The sequence below is a fragment of the Pelophylax lessonae genome (assembly GCF_965119305.1).
Source record: "Pelophylax lessonae genome assembly, chromosome: 6".
In the NCBI taxonomy this organism is placed as follows: domain Eukaryota; kingdom Metazoa; phylum Chordata; class Amphibia; order Anura; family Ranidae; genus Pelophylax; species Pelophylax lessonae.
The window spans coordinates 19534701-19553481 of record NC_138773.1 but is presented as its reverse complement, the minus strand read 5'-3'; the positions used below and the strand labels follow the sequence as shown (position 1 = coordinate 19553481).

Sequence of the window (18781 nt, the reverse complement as noted above, 5' to 3'; positions counted from 1 at the left end):
CACTGCCATTGCACTGACTGCAAATGGGGGAGGTGTTAAATTGCACTGCTATTGATCACCAGTCCTGGGGTTATTATTGCATCCTTCAACACAAGTAATGGGGATTATTTTTGCAATTACTGACACCAATACTGGGGGATATTATTGCATCCACTGACACCAGTGCTAGGGGTTTATGTTTGAATCTACTGACTTTGATGCTGGGGTTTATTATGGTATCCACTGACATCAATGCTGGGGGTTATTATGGTATCCACTGACATCAATGCTGGGGGCGGGGGTTATTATGGCACCCGCTGACATCAATGCTGGGGGTTATTATGGCACCCGCTGACATCAATGCTGGGGGTTATTATGGCACCCACTGACATCAATGCTGGGGGTTATTATGGTATCCACTTACATCAATGCTGGGGGCGGGGGTTATTATGGCACCCACTGACATCAATGCTGGGGGTTATTGTGGCATCCACTGACATCAATGCTGGGGGTTATTGTGGCATCCACTGACATCAATGCCGGGGGTTATTATGGTATCCACTGACATCAATGCTGGGGGTTATTATGGTATCCACTGACATCAATGCTGGGGGCGGGGGTTATTATGGCACCCGCTGACATCAATGCTGGGGGTTATTATGGCACCCGCTGACATCAATGCTGGGGGTTATTATGGCACCCACTGACATCAATGCTGGGGGTTATTATGGTATCCACTTACATCAATGCTGGGGGCGGGGGTTATTATGGCACCCACTGACATCAATGCTGGGGGTTATTGTGGCATCCACTGACATCAATGCTGGGGGTTATTGTGGCATCCACTGACATCAATGCTGGGGGTTATTATGGCACCCACTGACATCAATGCTGGGGGTTATTGTGGCATCCACTGACATCAATGCTGGGGGTTATTGTGGCATCCACTGACATCAATGCCGGGGGTTATTATGGCACCCACTGACATCAATGCTGGGGGTTATTATGGCACCCACTGACATCAATGCTGGGGGTTTATTATGGCACCCACTGACATCAATGCTGGGGGTTATTGTGGCATCCACTGACATCAATGCTGGAGGTTATTATGGTATCCACTGACATCAATGCTGGGGGTTATTATGGTATCCACTGACATCAATGCTGGGGGTTATTGTGGCATCCACTGACATCAATGCTGGGGGTTATTATGGCATCCACTGACATCAATGCTGGGGTTTATTATGGTATCCACTTACATTAATACTGTGGGTTATTATGGCATCCACTTACGTCAATGCTGGGGGTTATTATGGCACCCACTGACATCAATGCTGGGGGTTATTATGGCATCCACTGACATCAATGCTGGGGGTTATTATGGCACCCACTGACATCAATGCTGGGGGTTATTGTGGCATCCACTGACATCAATGCTGGAGGTTATTATGGTATCCACTGACATCAATGCTGGGGGTTATTATGGTATCCACTGACATCAATGCTGGGGGTTATTGTGGCATCCACTGACATCAATGCTGGGGGTTATTATAGAAACATAGAAACATAGAATGTGTCGGCAGATAAGAACCATTTGGCCCATCTAGTCTGCCCAATATATCTGAATCCTATGAATAGTCCCTGGCCCTATCTTATATGAAGGATAGCCTTATGCCTATCCCATGCATGCTTAAACTCCTTCACTGTATTTGCAGCTACCACTTCTGCAGGAAGGTTATTCCATGCATCCACTACTCTCGCAGTAAAGTAATACTTCCTCATATTACTTTTAAACCTTTGCCCCTCTAATTTAAAACTGTGTCCTCTTGTGGTAGTTTTTCTTCTTTTAAATATGCTCTCCTCCTTTACCGAGTTGATTCCCTTTATGTATTTAAATGTTTCTATCATATCCCCTCTGTCTCTTCTTTCTTCCAAGCTATACATGTTAAGGTCCTTTATCCTTTCCTGGTAAGTTTTTTCCTGCAATCCATGTACTAGTTTAGTAGCTCTTCTCTGAACTCTCTCTAGAGTATCTATATCCTTCTGGAGATATGGCCTCCAGTACTGCGCACAATACTCCAAGTGAGGTCTCACCAGTGTTCTGTACAGCGGCATAAGCACTTCTCTCTTTCTACTGCTTATACCTCTCCCTATACATCCAAGCATTCTGCTGGCATTTCGTGCTGCTCTATTACATTGTCTTCCCACCTTTAAGTCTTCTGAAATAATTACTCCTAAATCCCTTTCCTCAGATACTGAGGTCAGGACTGTGTCAAATATTCTATATTCTGCCCTTGGGTTTTTACACCCCAGGTGCATTATCTTGCACTTATCCACATTAAATTTCAGTTGCCAGAGTTCTGACCATTCTTCTAGTTTTCCTAAATCCTTTTCCATTTGGCGTTTCCCTCCAGGAACATCAACCCTGTTACATATCTTTGTGTCATCAGCAAAAAGACAAACCTTACCATCGAGGCCTTTTGCAATATCACTTATGAAGATATTAAACAAAATTGGTCCCAGTACAGATCCCTGAGGTACCCCACTGGTAACATGACCTTGTTCTGAATGTTCTCCATTGACTACAACCCTCTGTTGTCTGTCACTCAGCCACTGCCTAATCCACTCAACAATATGGGAGTCCATGCTCAATGACTGCAGTTTATTGATAAGTCTTCTATGTGGGACAGTGTCAAAAGCCTTACTAAAATCTAGATATGCAATGTCTACTGCACCTCCACCGTCTATTATTTTAGTCACCCAGTCAAAAAAATCTATAAGATTTGTTTGACATGATCTCCCTGAAGTAAACCCATGTTGTTTTTCATCTTGCAATCCATGGGATTTAAGATGTTCCACAATCCTATCCTTTAATAGGGTTTCCATTAATTTGCCTACTATTGATGTCAGACTCACTGGTCTATAGTTGCTCGATTCCTCCCTACTACCTTTCTTGTGAATGGGCACGACATTTGCCAATTTCCAATCTTCCGGGACGACTCCTGTTACTAATGATTGGTTAAATAGATCTGTTAATGGTTTTGCCAGCTCACCACTAAGCTCTTTTAATAGTCTTGGGTGTATCCCATCAGGACCCTGTGACTTATTTGTCTTCACTTTAGACAGCAATCTTAGAACGTCTTCCTCTGTAAAGACACATGCATCAAATGATTCATTAGTCATCCTTTCAAGTGGAGGTCCTTCTCCTTCTTTTTCTTCTGTAAAAACTGAACAGAAGTATTCATTAAGGCAGTCAGCTAGCCCTTTATTCTCTTCTACATACCTTCCGTCCTTTGTTTTTAATTTAGTTATTCCTTGTTTTAATTTCCTTTTTTCATTTATATATCTGAAGAATGTCTTATCCCCCTTTTTCATAGACTGAGCTAGTTTTTCCTTATGGCATCCACTGACATCAATGCTGGGGTTTATTATGGTATCCACTTACATTAATACTGGGGGTTATTATGGCATCCACTTACGTCAATGCTGGGGGTTATTATGGCACCCACTGACATCAATGCTGGGGGTTATTATGGCATCCACTGACATCAATGCTGGGGGTTATTATGGTATCCACTGACATCAATGCTGGGGGCTATAATGATATCCACTGACATCAATGCTGGGGGTTAATATGGTATCCACTGACATCAATGCTGGGGGTTATTGTTGGTTCCACTGACACCAATGCTGAGAGTTATTATTATATCCACTGACATCGATGCTGGGGGTTATTGTCACTTCCACTGATATCAATGTAGGGTCTACCCTTATTATTTTTTTCATCCTAATGTATAACTCAAATGATTACATATTTCGAGGACACAACAATTTCCCCTCAAGCTAAATAGGAAAAATAATGAAAACATGTAATTGTTAAAAAAATTTGAGTAATTTAATTGCTACATTCTCTTCATCTGAGATTTGATAAAGGTTAACAGATGATTAAAAAAAATGATTTATTTCTCTTTATTCTGTGATAGAAGCACCAAAAATTAATTAATACAGAATACATTATAATTTTATTTATTCTGCTCCTTCTCTGTTTGTATTTTACAGTGAAACTTCCAGATCCTCCAAGACCGGTAAGATATTGTACATAATTATAAAGGAATATAAAGTATTGTGAATCCTTATTAGAACATACGTGTTATTTATTGGAAAGTGTACATCTATAAATATATTGTACAAGCAATCTTCACAGACAGTTTTCGACTGCACATGCGCGAATCGCGCTACGCTTTTTCAATGGGCCCGCTGCGGCGAGGGCCAAAATTCCAGGTGAGTTTGCCACAGCGAACTCAGCAAGATTTGGGAGGAGGTACCTATCAAAACCAGGTACCTCCTCCCACCTCCCTTCCCACAAGGTGCCAAATGTGGCACCGGAGGAGGGGGGGCAGACAAATGGAGCTTCCCCTCTTGGGTGGAGCTCCGCTTTAACTTTTTTTTATCACATAGACCCTGCATGTCTACTTTGGGCTCCACTGAATGGATTGCAATGCAGATCTCATTGTAATACATCCCTTCCTGGCTATGCTAGCCGGGGACACTGAGAGGCTGACCTGGAAGTGAGGTCATAGACGTCACTTTGCGGGTCACATCAAGAAGGGGAGGAGAGCAGATGCTCTTCTCCCTCCTCTCCACCCACCGACACCCGCCATGGTGGTCCCGGGCCCGCAGATGGGCAAGCGGAGCAAGGAATACATGGTGGGGGCACGCATGCATGGGGGTGCTGGTACCCAGGATTAGTGGAAGCAATTGGGTGGCAGCCAGTGTCGGGACAAGGTTATCTAGAGTTCAGAGTGAACTTCCCAAACTGAACACCCCCTAAAATTAACAAACATTTTGTGTCAGCCAAAATCCCCCCCACCCAAAAAAAAAAACTGAGCATGAATCTGCATGCCTACCCCCTAAGCATAAATTCCTCCCGGTGTAAATCTGTCCCCTTATGAATTCCCCCTGCTAGTACAAATCTTTGCTCCCCCATGCCCCAAATCCCCCCAGCAAAAATCCCCCCCCCCCAAAAAAAACTGAGCACTAATCTCTATGCCTACCCCCTAAGCATAAATTCCTCCCGGTGTAAATCTGTCCCCTTCTGAATTCCCCCTCCTAGCACAAATCTTTGCTCCCCCATGCCCCAAATCCCCCCAGCAAACCCCCCCCCCCCCCAAAAAAAAAAAAAAAACAACCACCCTCCTAGCACAAATCCTCTGTCCTGTAAATTTCTACTCCAAGTACACATCACCCCCTCACTCCAAATCCCTATCTCCCAGCACAAACCCCCCCCCCCCCCACAATTCCCTCTCCTAGCAGAAATCTTCTTCCCCCTTCCAACAAAAATCCTCCTCAATCACCACTCTTAGCACCCCCCCTCCCCTGCCAAATGTATTGTCCTAGAACAATACTTACCCCCTGCTGCCCCCCAAATTACCCCTTACAGCTCAAATCTGCCCTCAATCTCATTGTGGTGCCCCCACACCTCACATAATACCACAGTGCCCAGGACAACCGCCCCTCCTGCCCACCCCTTGTGCCGGCCCTGGTGGCAGCGCAGCCACCTGAATGCTTTCCCCTAACAGGTAGGAGTCTGCCTGTCAGATTTACACACAATCCTGGGGGCTGCAGCCATTGGATTGTGTGTGAAATCCCCCTCTACCAGGTCAGTACCACCTACGGACCTGGCAGCGAAAGGGTTAATGAACCAATGGTACATTTCATTGGGAGAGTATAAAGGATGGACGCCTTGTATTAAGCCCATGCCAATATTAAAATCATGTATGCCAATGGTGCGTGCAAAACTCCAATTGCCTGAAGGGGGAGCCCTGGGGACACAAGGTAAGTGAGCTCCACCCCAGAATGGATCTATATTGATAAGGGAAAAGGGGCATGTAGGGTTTGAGTAGGGTTGCCACCTCATTCCTTTAAACCTGAACACATATGAATTAAACAGGTTCTGAAGATAATTTATTGCAGATAAGTCACCGAGTGAGTTTAACTACCACCTTAATCAGCCACAGAACCCGTATAATTAATATGTGTTCGGGTTTAAAGGGATGAGGTGGCAACCCTAGGTTTGAGTGATGACTGGAGCTTAATACACGAATCCCAAGAGGAGAAGTCAGCACTCCATAATGGCATCCAACAATGGTTCTCCTTTATTGCACAATCACGTATCACACAGTGGTGTATTTGGTTTTGTGCTGCCCTAGGCAAGACTAAAATTGGGTGCCCTCCCTCCTCCTCCTATGTAAATTTGCCCCACTCCTTTTTCAACGGAGAGAGAGAGGGGGGATGAAAGAGAGGGTGGGGGGGGGAGAGAGAGGATGAGTGAGAGAGGAGGGATGAGAGAGAGGGGGGAGAGAGGATGAGTGAGAGAGGGGGGATGAGAGAGAGGGGGGATGAGAGAGAGGGGAAGAGAGAGAGAGGGGGTGAGAGAGTGGGGGTATGAAAAAGAGGGGGGGTGAGAGAGGGATGAGTGAGGGGGATGAGAGAGAGAGAGAGGGGGGTGAGAGAGAGGGATGAGAGAGAGGGGGGAGAGAGGATGAGTGAGAGAGGGGGGATGAGAGAGAGGGGGGATGAGAGAGAGGGGAAGAGAGAGAAAGGGGAAGAGAGAGTGGGGGTATGAAAAAGAGGGGGGGGTGAGGGGGGATGAGAGAGAGGGGAAGAGAGAGAGAGGGGGTGAGAGAGTGGGGGTATGAAAAAGAGGGGGGGTGAGAGAGGGATGAGTGAGGGGGATGAGAGAGAGAGGGGAGTGAGAGAGAGATAGAGAGAGGGGATGAGAGAGGCGGCTCTAGCAACCAGTGGCCAATAGAGTCTCAGGTGGAGGGGGGGGGCGGCTTTTTTGCTGCCCCCCAGCAAGGTGCCACCCTATGTCTGGGCCTTGTTGGCCTAGGCCAAAATACAGCACTGGTATCACAGCTGTAAAACAACCAATGTATTTCAGCCATCAGGCCTCAGTCATGGCTGAAGTAAAAGGAAAATCCAAACATTTAAATAGTGAATCAAGCGGTCACATGACCCAAAAACACAGGTGAGTTAAAATGCAAAACCCGAAATGGAATAATATCAAATAGGCAAAAACAATAAAATGATAAAAAGAATGGGCATGTGCATTAAGCCTCAGAGTAGTGATTATCTCCAACTGTTTTTTTTTTTTTTCAAATCAATTCAAAAGTTATGTTTGTTACACGGAAAGAGATGAGATTGAATGAGAATAACGGGCTGACTGGGAACTCCCTCTAGTGGAGCTGTATATAAATGCATTGGATATATAAAAAAGGCAGCATATACAATATACAGTATAAAAAGGAACTTGCCTACTGGACACTTATACCCCCTTTCCTGCCCAGGCCAAATCTCAGTTTTCAGTGCTGTCGCACTTTGAATGACAATTGTGCAGTCATGAAACATGTACATATATGGCATTTTTTTATTTTTTTAAGCTTCACTGATGGGCACTAATAGGCTGCACTGATTGGCACTGATGTGGCTGCACTGATGGGCACTGATGAGGCAGCACGGATGTGGCTGCACTGATGGGCACTGATGAGGCAGCACGGATGTGGCTGCACTGATGGGCACTGATGAGATGGCACTGATGGGCACCCTTTAGACGGCACTGATGGGCACTGATGAGGCAGTTGATTTGCAGTGATTAAGCTTCACTGATGGGCACTAATAGGCTGCACTGATTGACACTGATGTGTCTGCACTGATGGGCACTGATGTGGCTGCACTGACGGGCACTGGTCAGCACTGATGAGGCAGCCCTGATGGGCACTGATGAGGCAGCACGGATGTGGCTGCACTGATGGACACTGATGAGATGGCAATGATGGGCACCCTTTAGACGGCACTGATGGAAACTGATGGAGGGGCACTAATGGGCACTGATGAGGCAGTTAATTTGCAGTGATTAAGATTCACTGATGGGCACTAATAGGCTGCACTGATTGGCACTGATGTGGCTGCACTGATGGGCACTGATGTGGCTGCACTGATGGGCACTGGTCAGCCCTGATGAGGCAGCCCTGATGGTCGCTGATGAGGCAGCACGGATGTGGCTGAACTTATGGGCACTGATGAGACGGCACTAATGGGCACTGATGAGACGGCACTGATGGGCACTGATGGAGAGGCACTGATGGGCACTGATGAGGCAGTACTGATAAGCACTGATGAGGCTGCACTGATAAACACTGATGAAAAGGCACTGATGAGGCAGCGCTGATGGAGACTGAAATGTGGCACTGATGGGCAATAAAAGGCAGCACTGATGGGCTCTGATGAGGAGGTACAGATGGGCACTGACATGTGGCACTGATAGGCACAGATATGCTGCACTGAGGGGCACTGATATGCTGCACTCATGGACACTGATTGGCACTGATGGGGCGGCACTGATGATCAGTGCCCTGATTATGACCATAAATGTGCCCTGTCACATGAAATCCGGTTATTGACTTTCTATTCCTCAGACAGTGACAGCAGTGAGGAAAGGAAATGCTGATGTCAGGTATTTGTTTACGTGTGATGAACTGTGATTGAACACAACTGATCACAGAGCACGCCTGATTCATGCCCCGGGGGCGCGCAGCAGGGCAGGGTTCTGAGAGGATGTCAAGAGACGCCCTTCCAGAAATGCGCGACCGCGATGTACCATCATTCAGCTATAGCGTGGATAGCAAGATCTATGATTCATACCCTGGAGGATGCAGGTTTATGTATCCAATACACCTCACACTCCAAAAGTCTATGATATCTATCCTCTCCTCTATCTACAGGCAGCGCTCTCTCTATGCCACAGAAAGAGGAGGAGGAGGAGGAGGAGGAGGAGGAGGAGGAGGAGGAGGAGGACATATCTCCTTTATATATGTGTCTAAAGTGTTTAGACACATTAGAGACATTTTTTGGTGTTGATGTTCATACTATCACAGTAATGTTCAGAAATACAGCGCAGAGGTCTTATAGCACTGCCTACATACTGTACTGTGCAAGCCTCACATTGTATTAAATACATTTTACCAGACATTTTGGTAAAACCATTATTTGTTGGTACCTGTAAAGTCCCTTACTCCTTTATTCAGTAATTTCAGTAACTCTCAGCACCAAAAGAAAATAAAAAAGTGCTTCTGCATATTTCCCCTGACCTCTAACCATAACCTGACCCTTACTCTATCCTTCACACATACCCCTAAGCATAACCTGACCCTTACTCTACCCTTCATACATACCCCTAACCATGACCTGACCCTTACTCTACCCTTCATACATACCCCTAACCATGACCTGACCCTTACTCTACCCTTCATACATACCCCTAACCATGACCTGACCCTTACTCTACCCTTCATACATACCCCTAACCATGACCTGACCCTTACTCTACCCTTCATACATACCCCTAACCATGACCTGACCCTTACTCTACCCTTCATACATACCCCTAACCATGACCTGACCCTTACTCTACCCTTCATACATACCCCTAACCATACCCTGACCCTTACTCTACCCTTCATACATACCCCTAACCATGACCTGACCCTTACTGTAGCCCTCACTCTTACTCCTAACCATAACTTAACCCTTACTCTACCCTTCAAACATACCCCTACCCTAACCATAACCTGAACCTTACTCTACCCTTCATAGTTACCCCTAAGCATAACCTGGCCCTTACTCTAGCCCTCACTCTTACTCCTAACCATAACCTGACCCTCATTCAACCTTTCACACTTACCCCTAACTAAAACATGTCCCTTTCTCTATCCTTCACACTTACCATAACCTGACCTTTGCTCTAACACTCTCTGTTAACTCTCAGTATAATCTGAACCCTACTTTTTTCTTTGCACTTGATCCTAACCATAAACCGACCCTTGCTCCAACCCTTACAATCAATCCTCCAGACCCCAAACCATAAAAACTTTAAGTGAATTGAAATGCATTCTTATTCTGTTACTTTCAAGCAGGTACGCTTTATCTCAGAAGATACTAGTTTGTCTCTTCTGCGACAGAAATGTCATTTGTTTTTTGTACTGTGAGTGGCATATGAAAATCTCGGTGTACAATCTCAGAAAGCCATGGGTGCCAAGAGGAAGTAACTCTTGTGCACTGTAGCAATGAGATGGCACACCTTACTGCAGTATTCCTCTGTGGGTCCTGGGTAGGGGATCCTTGATTCTTTGGGCTTACATGAGTTGAGCTTAAAAAATGTATACCACTTTAGCCTGTATGTATCCACATACCTCCTCCTTATGTTTTCGGGGTTGCAATATGATGGGGGACATTCTACACACATGGTGGTCATGTCCGAGGATCCGTTCCTTCTGGTCGTCCATTTTTCGTATGGCCTGGAAGGTTCTTGATCATCCAATCGACCAGTCTCCTCAGCTGGCCCTGCTTAATGGTAGTGTGGCTGGTATTTCTAAATTATTCCAAAAACTCTTCCATTTTATCCTCCTGGGTGCGAAACTCACTATAGCTAGGGCGTGGAAGAGACCTCACTTCTCAGTTAGAGAGGCCAAGTTGAAAATATCCTGGATAATGTCCCAAGAGAAACTATCCAGCATCCTTTCAGATCGCGTGGCCCAATTTGAAACCACCTGGGAGCCCTGGGCTAAATATGTTCATATTACTATCTAATGTTGGTAATTACACATCAACCCTAGAACTTTCCCTCTTTTTTCTTCTCTGTCCCTTCTTTCCCCTCCTTCTTTTTTCTATTCCTCTTCTTTATTGTGCCTGGTATTTGCTCTATGGACCTGTCGGGGAATCCCCTGCTGGCTTCCTGCTCAGGGGCCGAATGTGTCGCCACCTTCTAGGGGCTCGACCTGTCTGGCGGGTGGCCAGCGGGCAGGGCCAGATTAACATAGGGGCTATTGGAGCTGCAGCTCCAGGCCCCTACCTTTATATAGGCCCCGGGTTGGCCATATTCACTGTTACCGCTCTTCTGTCACTTGTAAACACAGAAGTCTGGCTTCTATGCTCGCTTCCCCAGGCAGCCCCCTCAGAACCTCCCCACACAGCACGAAGGCCGGACAAGGAGGGACAGTTGCCGATGCATGGATGTGTTTATGGGCTTCAGAGACAGCATCCCATGTTGAATTAGGCATGCATGGCTGCACCCTTCCTCCTCTGGGTGCATGCCAAGGCACGGCCCTTAAGGCCCTTCAAAATCCTCAGCACCAAGCCCATGATGCTCTTAATCCGGCCCTGCCAGCGGGGGGAGGTCCGGCCTGGTTGGGTATGTTCTTTCCTCCCCACCCTTCCTTCATGCTTTCTCGGGAAGCGGTGGGAACTTGCTCCAAGCCTGTTTGTTTCCCCTTAACCCCCCTTTTTTTTGCTTACCTTGGTTTTTTTGCGCTGATGGATGCTTGTATCTTTGTTCACCGTGTTCCTCCTGACTGCCTATGCTGTGATCTTAGGCACAGTTCCTGTATTAACAGTTTGTACCTTTGCATCGTTTCTGCAACTTTAATATTGTTGTTGTTGTCTTTGTCTTTTGAAACTTCAATAAAAAAAAAAAAAAATGTATACCACATTAAATCTGAACTCCAGGGATGAAATATTTTTATACTTTTGTTCGGCCAGTATGGCACAAAGTAAGTATGTATATGTCATACCTGATCAGCCCCTATGGAAGCTGTAAATCACTGTAGTACCTGAGCTTTGGATGAGATGGGGAGAGGAGATGGTGGCATCATGATCTCCACCTCAATTACTCATAGAATGCTTTTATATTCATTGAGGAAAATAAAATGAAAAAGAGGTTCTCTGAATGGTGGGCATGCCGAGAAACAGACCACCTGTAGTTACTATAAAGAAGGGCAGCCACTCAGCACAGCATCTGGAAGACTGCAGCCATCACTGTAGTAGCTCATATACTATGGTGACTTACAGCTGATCAGGTATGGCATATGCATACTTACACTGTGCCAAGCTGGCCAAATGAACGCTTGCAAAAAACAACATATACCATTGCTGAAGTTCAGCTTTATCAACCCATAATTCCATTTAGGATCTTTCACAAAACTATTGCCTACGTAATATTTTGATTTGTTACAGAAACTTGGAACGGTTGGAATCTTCTCCAGATCTTCGCAAATAGATTATGAATGGCTGGAGCCCTTGCTGAAATCCACAAACCTTGGTGTGAAGGAAGTCAGACCAGTTTATATATCAAACAAAGGATATGCAGGCTTTTACGAAGGGCTCACAAGCTGCGATTTTGCGATCCTGTATCACACTAAGAACAGAGGGAGAGTCAATATCACCAATGTCAACGAATCTCTGTATGACACGGAAATAGAGGACTTGTCTACAGCTCTTGGTAAATAGTCCTATGTAATCTCTTACTATAGACCTTGTTAATGCATTTGACCTTTCGTCAATGTGTTGTGAGAACAATGAAGACTTCAAAGAAATGGGAGAATCCACAGGACAAACGTGATTAATACATTTTGATACAGCAAATGATCCCCACGGGTCTCTCCTGCCATTATTGTATTTTGAAAGCTTTGAACAAGTAAGAACCTTCTTTTGATGCCCAGATGTGTTAAACACCCTTTTCCTTGGTGTATCTTACAATGTATATGGAATAAACCCATGAGATATTTTTTAACACGGATTTATTTTCCGAATTAATAAAGTACATATAAAGCCAACAATTTCTATAGTGAATGTAGAAGCACTGGAGGCCCTGTTTCACCCCCTTTGTTTGCCAGGGTGACCATTGTCTCTAGTACAGAAAGTGATAGGAAATCTAAAATGTTTATGTTTTCACCAGGATAAGAGGAGAGGAAGAGGAGAGGAAATCATCAAAGAGGGGAATTAATCTCCATTTTGGAAAGATTTTATTTCACTTCCTGTTATGCGACTGGGACAGAACGTGAAGGGAATGCTCTCCAATAGAAAACAGAAAACAACAAATAAAAACTTGTCGTATGTCTAAGCCTCGGTTTCCACTAGTGCGGCTACAAAGTCGTGCTACTTCTAGCACGACTTCGTAGCGAAAGTAAACTGCGGTTTCAGTGAGACTTGTCCCTCATATATAGAGGGAAGTCGCACTGAAGGTGGCTCAAAAGTAGAGCACGATCTACTTTTGAAGTCGCCGCAACTGAAGCCGCGGCAGTGGAAACGGGCCCCATTGAAAACAATGGGTTTTGACTTGCTGTGCGACTTGACATGTGTCAAGTCGCACCGCAAGTCGCACTAGTGGAAACCGAGCCTAACCCTTAGCAACCGTGTTAAAAACAAAACAAAAAAAATAAAAATAAAGTTACCGTTACCTGGGAACCCACATCCTTCCATACAGGTGGTGGCCAAAAAAAGAGGATGGAGAAGAGGTTGGTTACCTAGGCCCTACAAGGGTTACCGGAAAAGAGAAATGGACAGAGGGCGCACCAGCCTAGCGCATTATCTTTAAAACAATTTATTGTAATAGACATGTATGCACATTATACTCACAAAACGATTATGAAACACGGGCAATAAGCAATGAGGGACCACCAGGGGTCTCCACTGGGCATCCTCCTCAGCTGCCGCAGGCCGTGGAAGGATGTAGACCTCCAAAAAACCTCTTACGCGTTTCGGGGTGTTCCCCCTTCATCAGAGCTACTGATGAAGGGAAACACCCCGAAACACGTAAGCGGTATCCTTTTGTGAGTATAATGTGCATACATGTCTATTACAATAAATTGTTTTAAAGATAATGCGCTAGGCTGGTGCGCCCTCTGTCCATTTCTCTTTTCCAGTATCTTCTTTGGGTTACCACGACCCGTTGAGAGTGGCAGCACAGCCTGAATTTACTACAATTTGACCTGAATCGCATTTTCCGGATACCAGCCGCAAGGCCACCCCTTAAGCGCAGGAGTCATTTGCTCATTCTACAAGGGTTACCCTCCCCTCTCTCCCCTACCCTCACCCCTTACCCCTCCTAAAGACTTTATGGATCAAAAAAAAAAAAGAAAGATTTAACTTCAGATGTAGTCTAGAGACTACTAGAGACTAGCAAATCCAACCAGCCCACTCCTAGCCAAGCCTTCCCAAGTTGTAAAAAAGCACCATTTATCAGTTTGCTCCCAGGGCAGGAAGGCCATGCTCTAAGAGAGTGCACTCCCCACCCAAGAATCCTTGCCCCATGTAATGTATGTGCCGTGTCAGAAAATAGTACACTTCCTTTTAGCTGCTGTCCTAAAAAGGTATTATAAATACTTGTTTTTGAGGATAGTGATATTACATTGGGTATGAGTATTCTCACTCCATAACCTCCTCTGGCCCCAAAAATAGGATTTGTATTGAATCCCGCTAGAGATTATCCTAGGTTGAAGGACCTGTGCTTTCTGTGAGTGTTTCCTCTTGAGGTTGCTCTGAGTGCAATGAATATGGAAGGGGTCCTTATAAATTGTAAAGTAAACTCACACCACTGAGGAAATATCCAACCAGAGAAGTCAATAAAGGAATTTCTTTGCTGAAATACTGGCAGAGTGGGTTGTTCAATATTTCCCTATCTCCAATATTACATTGTGTAATTGTAAAGCCAACCATACATGAATCGAAATTGGGCAGGTTCAGCAGGGATCGGCTGAATTTTGATCCATGTATGGATTTCTGTTGCTTGATCAGCAGTGTCTGCTATAGCCGGCAATGCTGATCAGTGTATTCTGATGGCAGGGAAGGCTCCCCAGCATCAAAATACAATAGCACTGTGGATTTAACCCACTGGTTGAATGACAAAACAAAAGGGACTAATCTAAGGCTAGCCTTAGGCAAAAGCTTAAATAGTTTATACAGATATAACTTATTAGAAGCTCCAAGGGCACGTATAGAGGGCATGTATAATAAATGTTAATAGAACATTGTCCTTCTTCCATGCACAGGACGGTACAAGGTTTTGGTGGTAATAGATGATCTCCAGGACAGCAGCTGGAGGACAAAGAATCGAATTCTGAAGCTTCAGTACAGCATCCCAAAGTACTCTCGTAATCTGCTTCTTGTCTCCGAGGAAGAGAAGAAAAAGGGTGAAAATGAAGGAAATCTCCTGACTAAGCTGATAGAGATCATTGTGTCCCCTGCGGTGGATGAAGAAGGTACTTGTCTTTCAAGCAAAACTTGAAATGATCAATGTAATGTCAATTATGGTACTGGCACGTTAAGGGGACCCCCCAGGAACTATTTTTAATTTTTAATTATTATTATTTACGCATAAGGCCCCGTTCACATAGCAGCGACGCTACTTCCCGCGGCGACCTCCGAGGTCGCGGGGCGCTGCTCGCCCCGCGACCTCGGAGCGGCCGGCACGGACTTCATAACATTGAAGTCTATGACGGTCACTCCTGGTCGCCCCAAAGAAGCTCCGGACCCTTTTTCTAAGTCGGAGCGACTTGTGGCACTCCTATTAGAATGGGTCCGCAGCTTCCCTATGGGAGGTGACCTACGGCGACCTGTGAGGCGACCAGGTCGCCTCACAGGTCGCCCCAGTGTGAACAGGGACTAATTAAAATTCCTGCTCTGGAAAAAACGATTGTTTTAAAAAAAATAAATAAATTATTGATACAGGTCCGCCAGGGCAGTACCCAGACCCCCCATAACCCTTTTATGGCCAATTACTTATATGCCTTCAAAAGGGGACTTTTGCTTTTTCCTGTTCGGCTCCAATAGACTTCAAAAAGGTTCCCTGTCTGGGATAGGGGGGTCTTCAGCCCATCCCTTCTTCTGTACTTTAAAAGGAGTTCCAGCCATTTAAAAAAAAAAAATAGAAACACATCCGCGATGGTCACATCTTGCATAATACATTCCTGAATATTTAGTAAATTAACTCTTTTTTGTTAGATAGTTATGTACAAAATAATTGCCGCATGATATGAGTCACACCCCTATACAGTGCAAGACCAAAAAATAGACAAAAGTGGGGCTTTAAGGGCTCAAATGAGATGGTCAATTCACTCAACGCCACACAATAGTGAAGTAAAAACACATTTTATTGATTACTGGTTGATAAAAGAAAAGGCATAAAAGCATGCCTGAAAAAACACATATACATATACCACATATAATTAAAATTGGAGAACACAAAGTAGGTAACCAGATGGTGAAGTCTCAGTCACAAGGATGGATGTGGTCCCTGTACAGCCAAAGCGTTTCGCTTGACCTCGCTTCTTCAGGGCTTAATCAGAGATCAGAGAACCAACTAGTGGTCCAAATTGATGCAGATCCATGGTCCAAACAGGGTTCACAGAAGTAATTGTCTATTGAACGTGGACCGTATATCCCACTCAAGGATAGTATAGGACGTATTGGTGCAATTACTATAAAGTTGGTAATTTATTTATTATATTGACTTTACTGCAGCATATAGGTCCAAAAAGGGGGGCACTAGTATATGGCCGTTCAGACACCACCACCACAGAGGGACAGACATGCAGATTCCTCTATATTGGTATAGAATAGTTTGGGCAGGTAATCCTATGTGCAGTGTACCCAGGTGTCCAAGTCATATCAAGGTTATGTATACTGGAGACGCTGTATGCGACAGTCCTGGATATCCTTATGGATGCCAGGGGAATTATAACCCCCTGTGTCCTCTCGTATGGTGCGACCTGCCTACCTGCCTATTTGTTAGATAGTTGTTGAAATTACTCACTGTCGCCTCCTAAGTAAGTGAGCTCCCATCTTCAGTGGGGACATCTGAAGCCAACTCATAGCTCCTTGCGGGATACCTGATCTCCCAATCTCGTGCATGGCGGACCTGTATTGCTGAGGCTAGTAAATAAACTCTTAGTCCAAACAAAATATTGGGAAGCCTCGATATAAAAAGCCTATATCTAAAAGGGGGGGGGGGGGGGGGGTCTATGGGAGTTCATTGGGAAATCCTATCAAAAGTTTCACTTGTAATGACTGCTGCAGCACTTCTTTTATGAGGGTATTGGAGCCTCTTGCAAACGGTAAAGATAAATGGGACAAGAGTGGCTGCGCCTTCTTGTTCCATTTATCTTTACTGTATTGCGGAGGCTGCCTATTGACTTCTGGGATTGATGACACATATATCCCAGGAGCAAACGGACTGCCGGATACAACTGTACCTCGCCCCGGCCACTGGCTTCCGCTACTGTCAATCACAGCCAGACAGCCAATGAGGAGAGAGAGAGGGGGTGGGGCCGAGCCACGGCTCTGTGTGTGAATTGACATGCAGAGCTGCAGCTCGTGAGAGAGCCTGCTCGGGTGCCACAACTGCAAGCAGCTTGCTCTGGAGGCACTTGGCAGGAGGGAGAGGCCAGGAAAACTGGCAGTGCACCAGATAAGAGGAGGATCGGGCAGTGGCGGCCCGTCCATTGGGAGCGCAGGGGCGGCGCCCCTCCTATCCATGCAACCAGCCCCCTAATCTACATGCAGGGTGTTAGACGCATGGATTCCAATGTTTTTTTTTTTTATAAGCACGTGATTAGAGCAGAGCAGAGGCTCTAATAGGCTTCAAAAAATGGTGGGCTCGGAGGGCAGAGCACTGCGCCCTGAGCCCACCCTGTTGTGTGAGCTGGCGACCGGGGGGGTATGGTGTTTGGGCTGGAGCTGGTGTGGTCGGGGGGGAGGGGTATGGTGTGGTCTGTCTGCCGCCCCCCCCAGCCCATGGAGCACCAGTCGCCACTGGGATCGGGGCTGCTCTGGGCAAAGCAGAGACACTGCGCAGAGCAGGTAAATATAAAGTGTTTATTTATTTTATTTTTTTTCATCTTTAATATCGCTTTATTTGAACAAGCTGAAGAAACTATAGAACCTGATTGGCTACCATGCACAGCTGCGTCTGGAGTCCAAACTGGGATGTGACGGCTCCAGGTGAGGCAGTATCAGGTGCTGGTCGGATCCGTAATCCGGTAACTGATTGGTAAAGGAAGAAGTGACCGCACTCCGAAGTAGAAATCAAAAAAGGAGTGTTTTATTCCACATCAAATAAACATCAAAAGTTCAAACTGTGAGACACAGGACAATAGGTAGACGCGTTTCACGACTAAAGATGTCGCTTACTCATTACCAAGTCATACTTGCGGTCACTTCTTCCTTTACCTACCATGCACAGCTGCACCAGATTTTGCACTCTCCAGTTTTAGTAATTCAACCTCAATGCGTGAATGAGAGATTTATTTCACACCATTTATACTGGAAAGGGAATAGATTTTCATCTTAATTACACTCCACATTCTTCATTTTATTCCAGTTGCATGCAGTGAGATCTCAATGTACTTTGATTTCTGTAGAGTAAAGAAAGCGATATTTCCTGTAATAAAAAGGTCCTAAATGCTGATCAAAGTGCTGGAATGTGAACGTTGTATACACCTTCTAGTTGCATAAATAACAACCTGCATGTAATAGGACAAAGAGTAAAAGTTTATCTGTTTGGTACAACACAGGTCCTTGGGAGACTGATGATCCAACCATGAATAAACCAGAAACACTGACCAATAAAAATGATCCTGAAGCACTGAGCAATAGAAATGTTCCTAAGACACCGGACACAGAAGTTGGAGGATTTACTGACTGACAGAACGTATCCTAACCCTCCGACCAGGGAGTGAATATTATCCTTACACACCAACTGGTGGTGACTGGGATCCTGACACCCCACTTGGGGGATATATTCCTGATACACTGACTGGTAGTTTTGATCCTTGCTGCAAAAAAAATACTGAAATACCAACTAAAGAAACCAATCCTGGGGAACCGACCTTCAGAAGTAATTCCAGGTCAACGACCAATGGAGAGATTAATCAACCAGGAGAAATAATCTAAGAACACCAAGGTTTGAAGA

At 45.3% G+C, this 18781-nt stretch overlaps 1 protein-coding gene across 1 annotated transcript in view; it reads left to right on the top strand.

Moving 5' to 3' along the window:
* LOC309557636 (uncharacterized protein) overlaps window positions 1-18514 on the top strand; it is a gene marked incomplete at both ends in the record, with an annotated part of 55859 nt that extends 37345 nt beyond the window's left edge. The window contains 4 exons of the mRNA XM_082260424.1: window positions 4039-4064; window positions 12049-12313; window positions 14862-15071; window positions 18384-18514. Of these exons, the coding sequence (XP_082116550.1) occupies window positions 4039-4064; window positions 12049-12313; window positions 14862-15071; window positions 18384-18514 (632 nt within the window). The remainder of the gene's footprint in view (window positions 1-4038; window positions 4065-12048; window positions 12314-14861; window positions 15072-18383) is intronic.
* Between the last annotated feature and the right edge of the window lie 267 nt (window positions 18515-18781).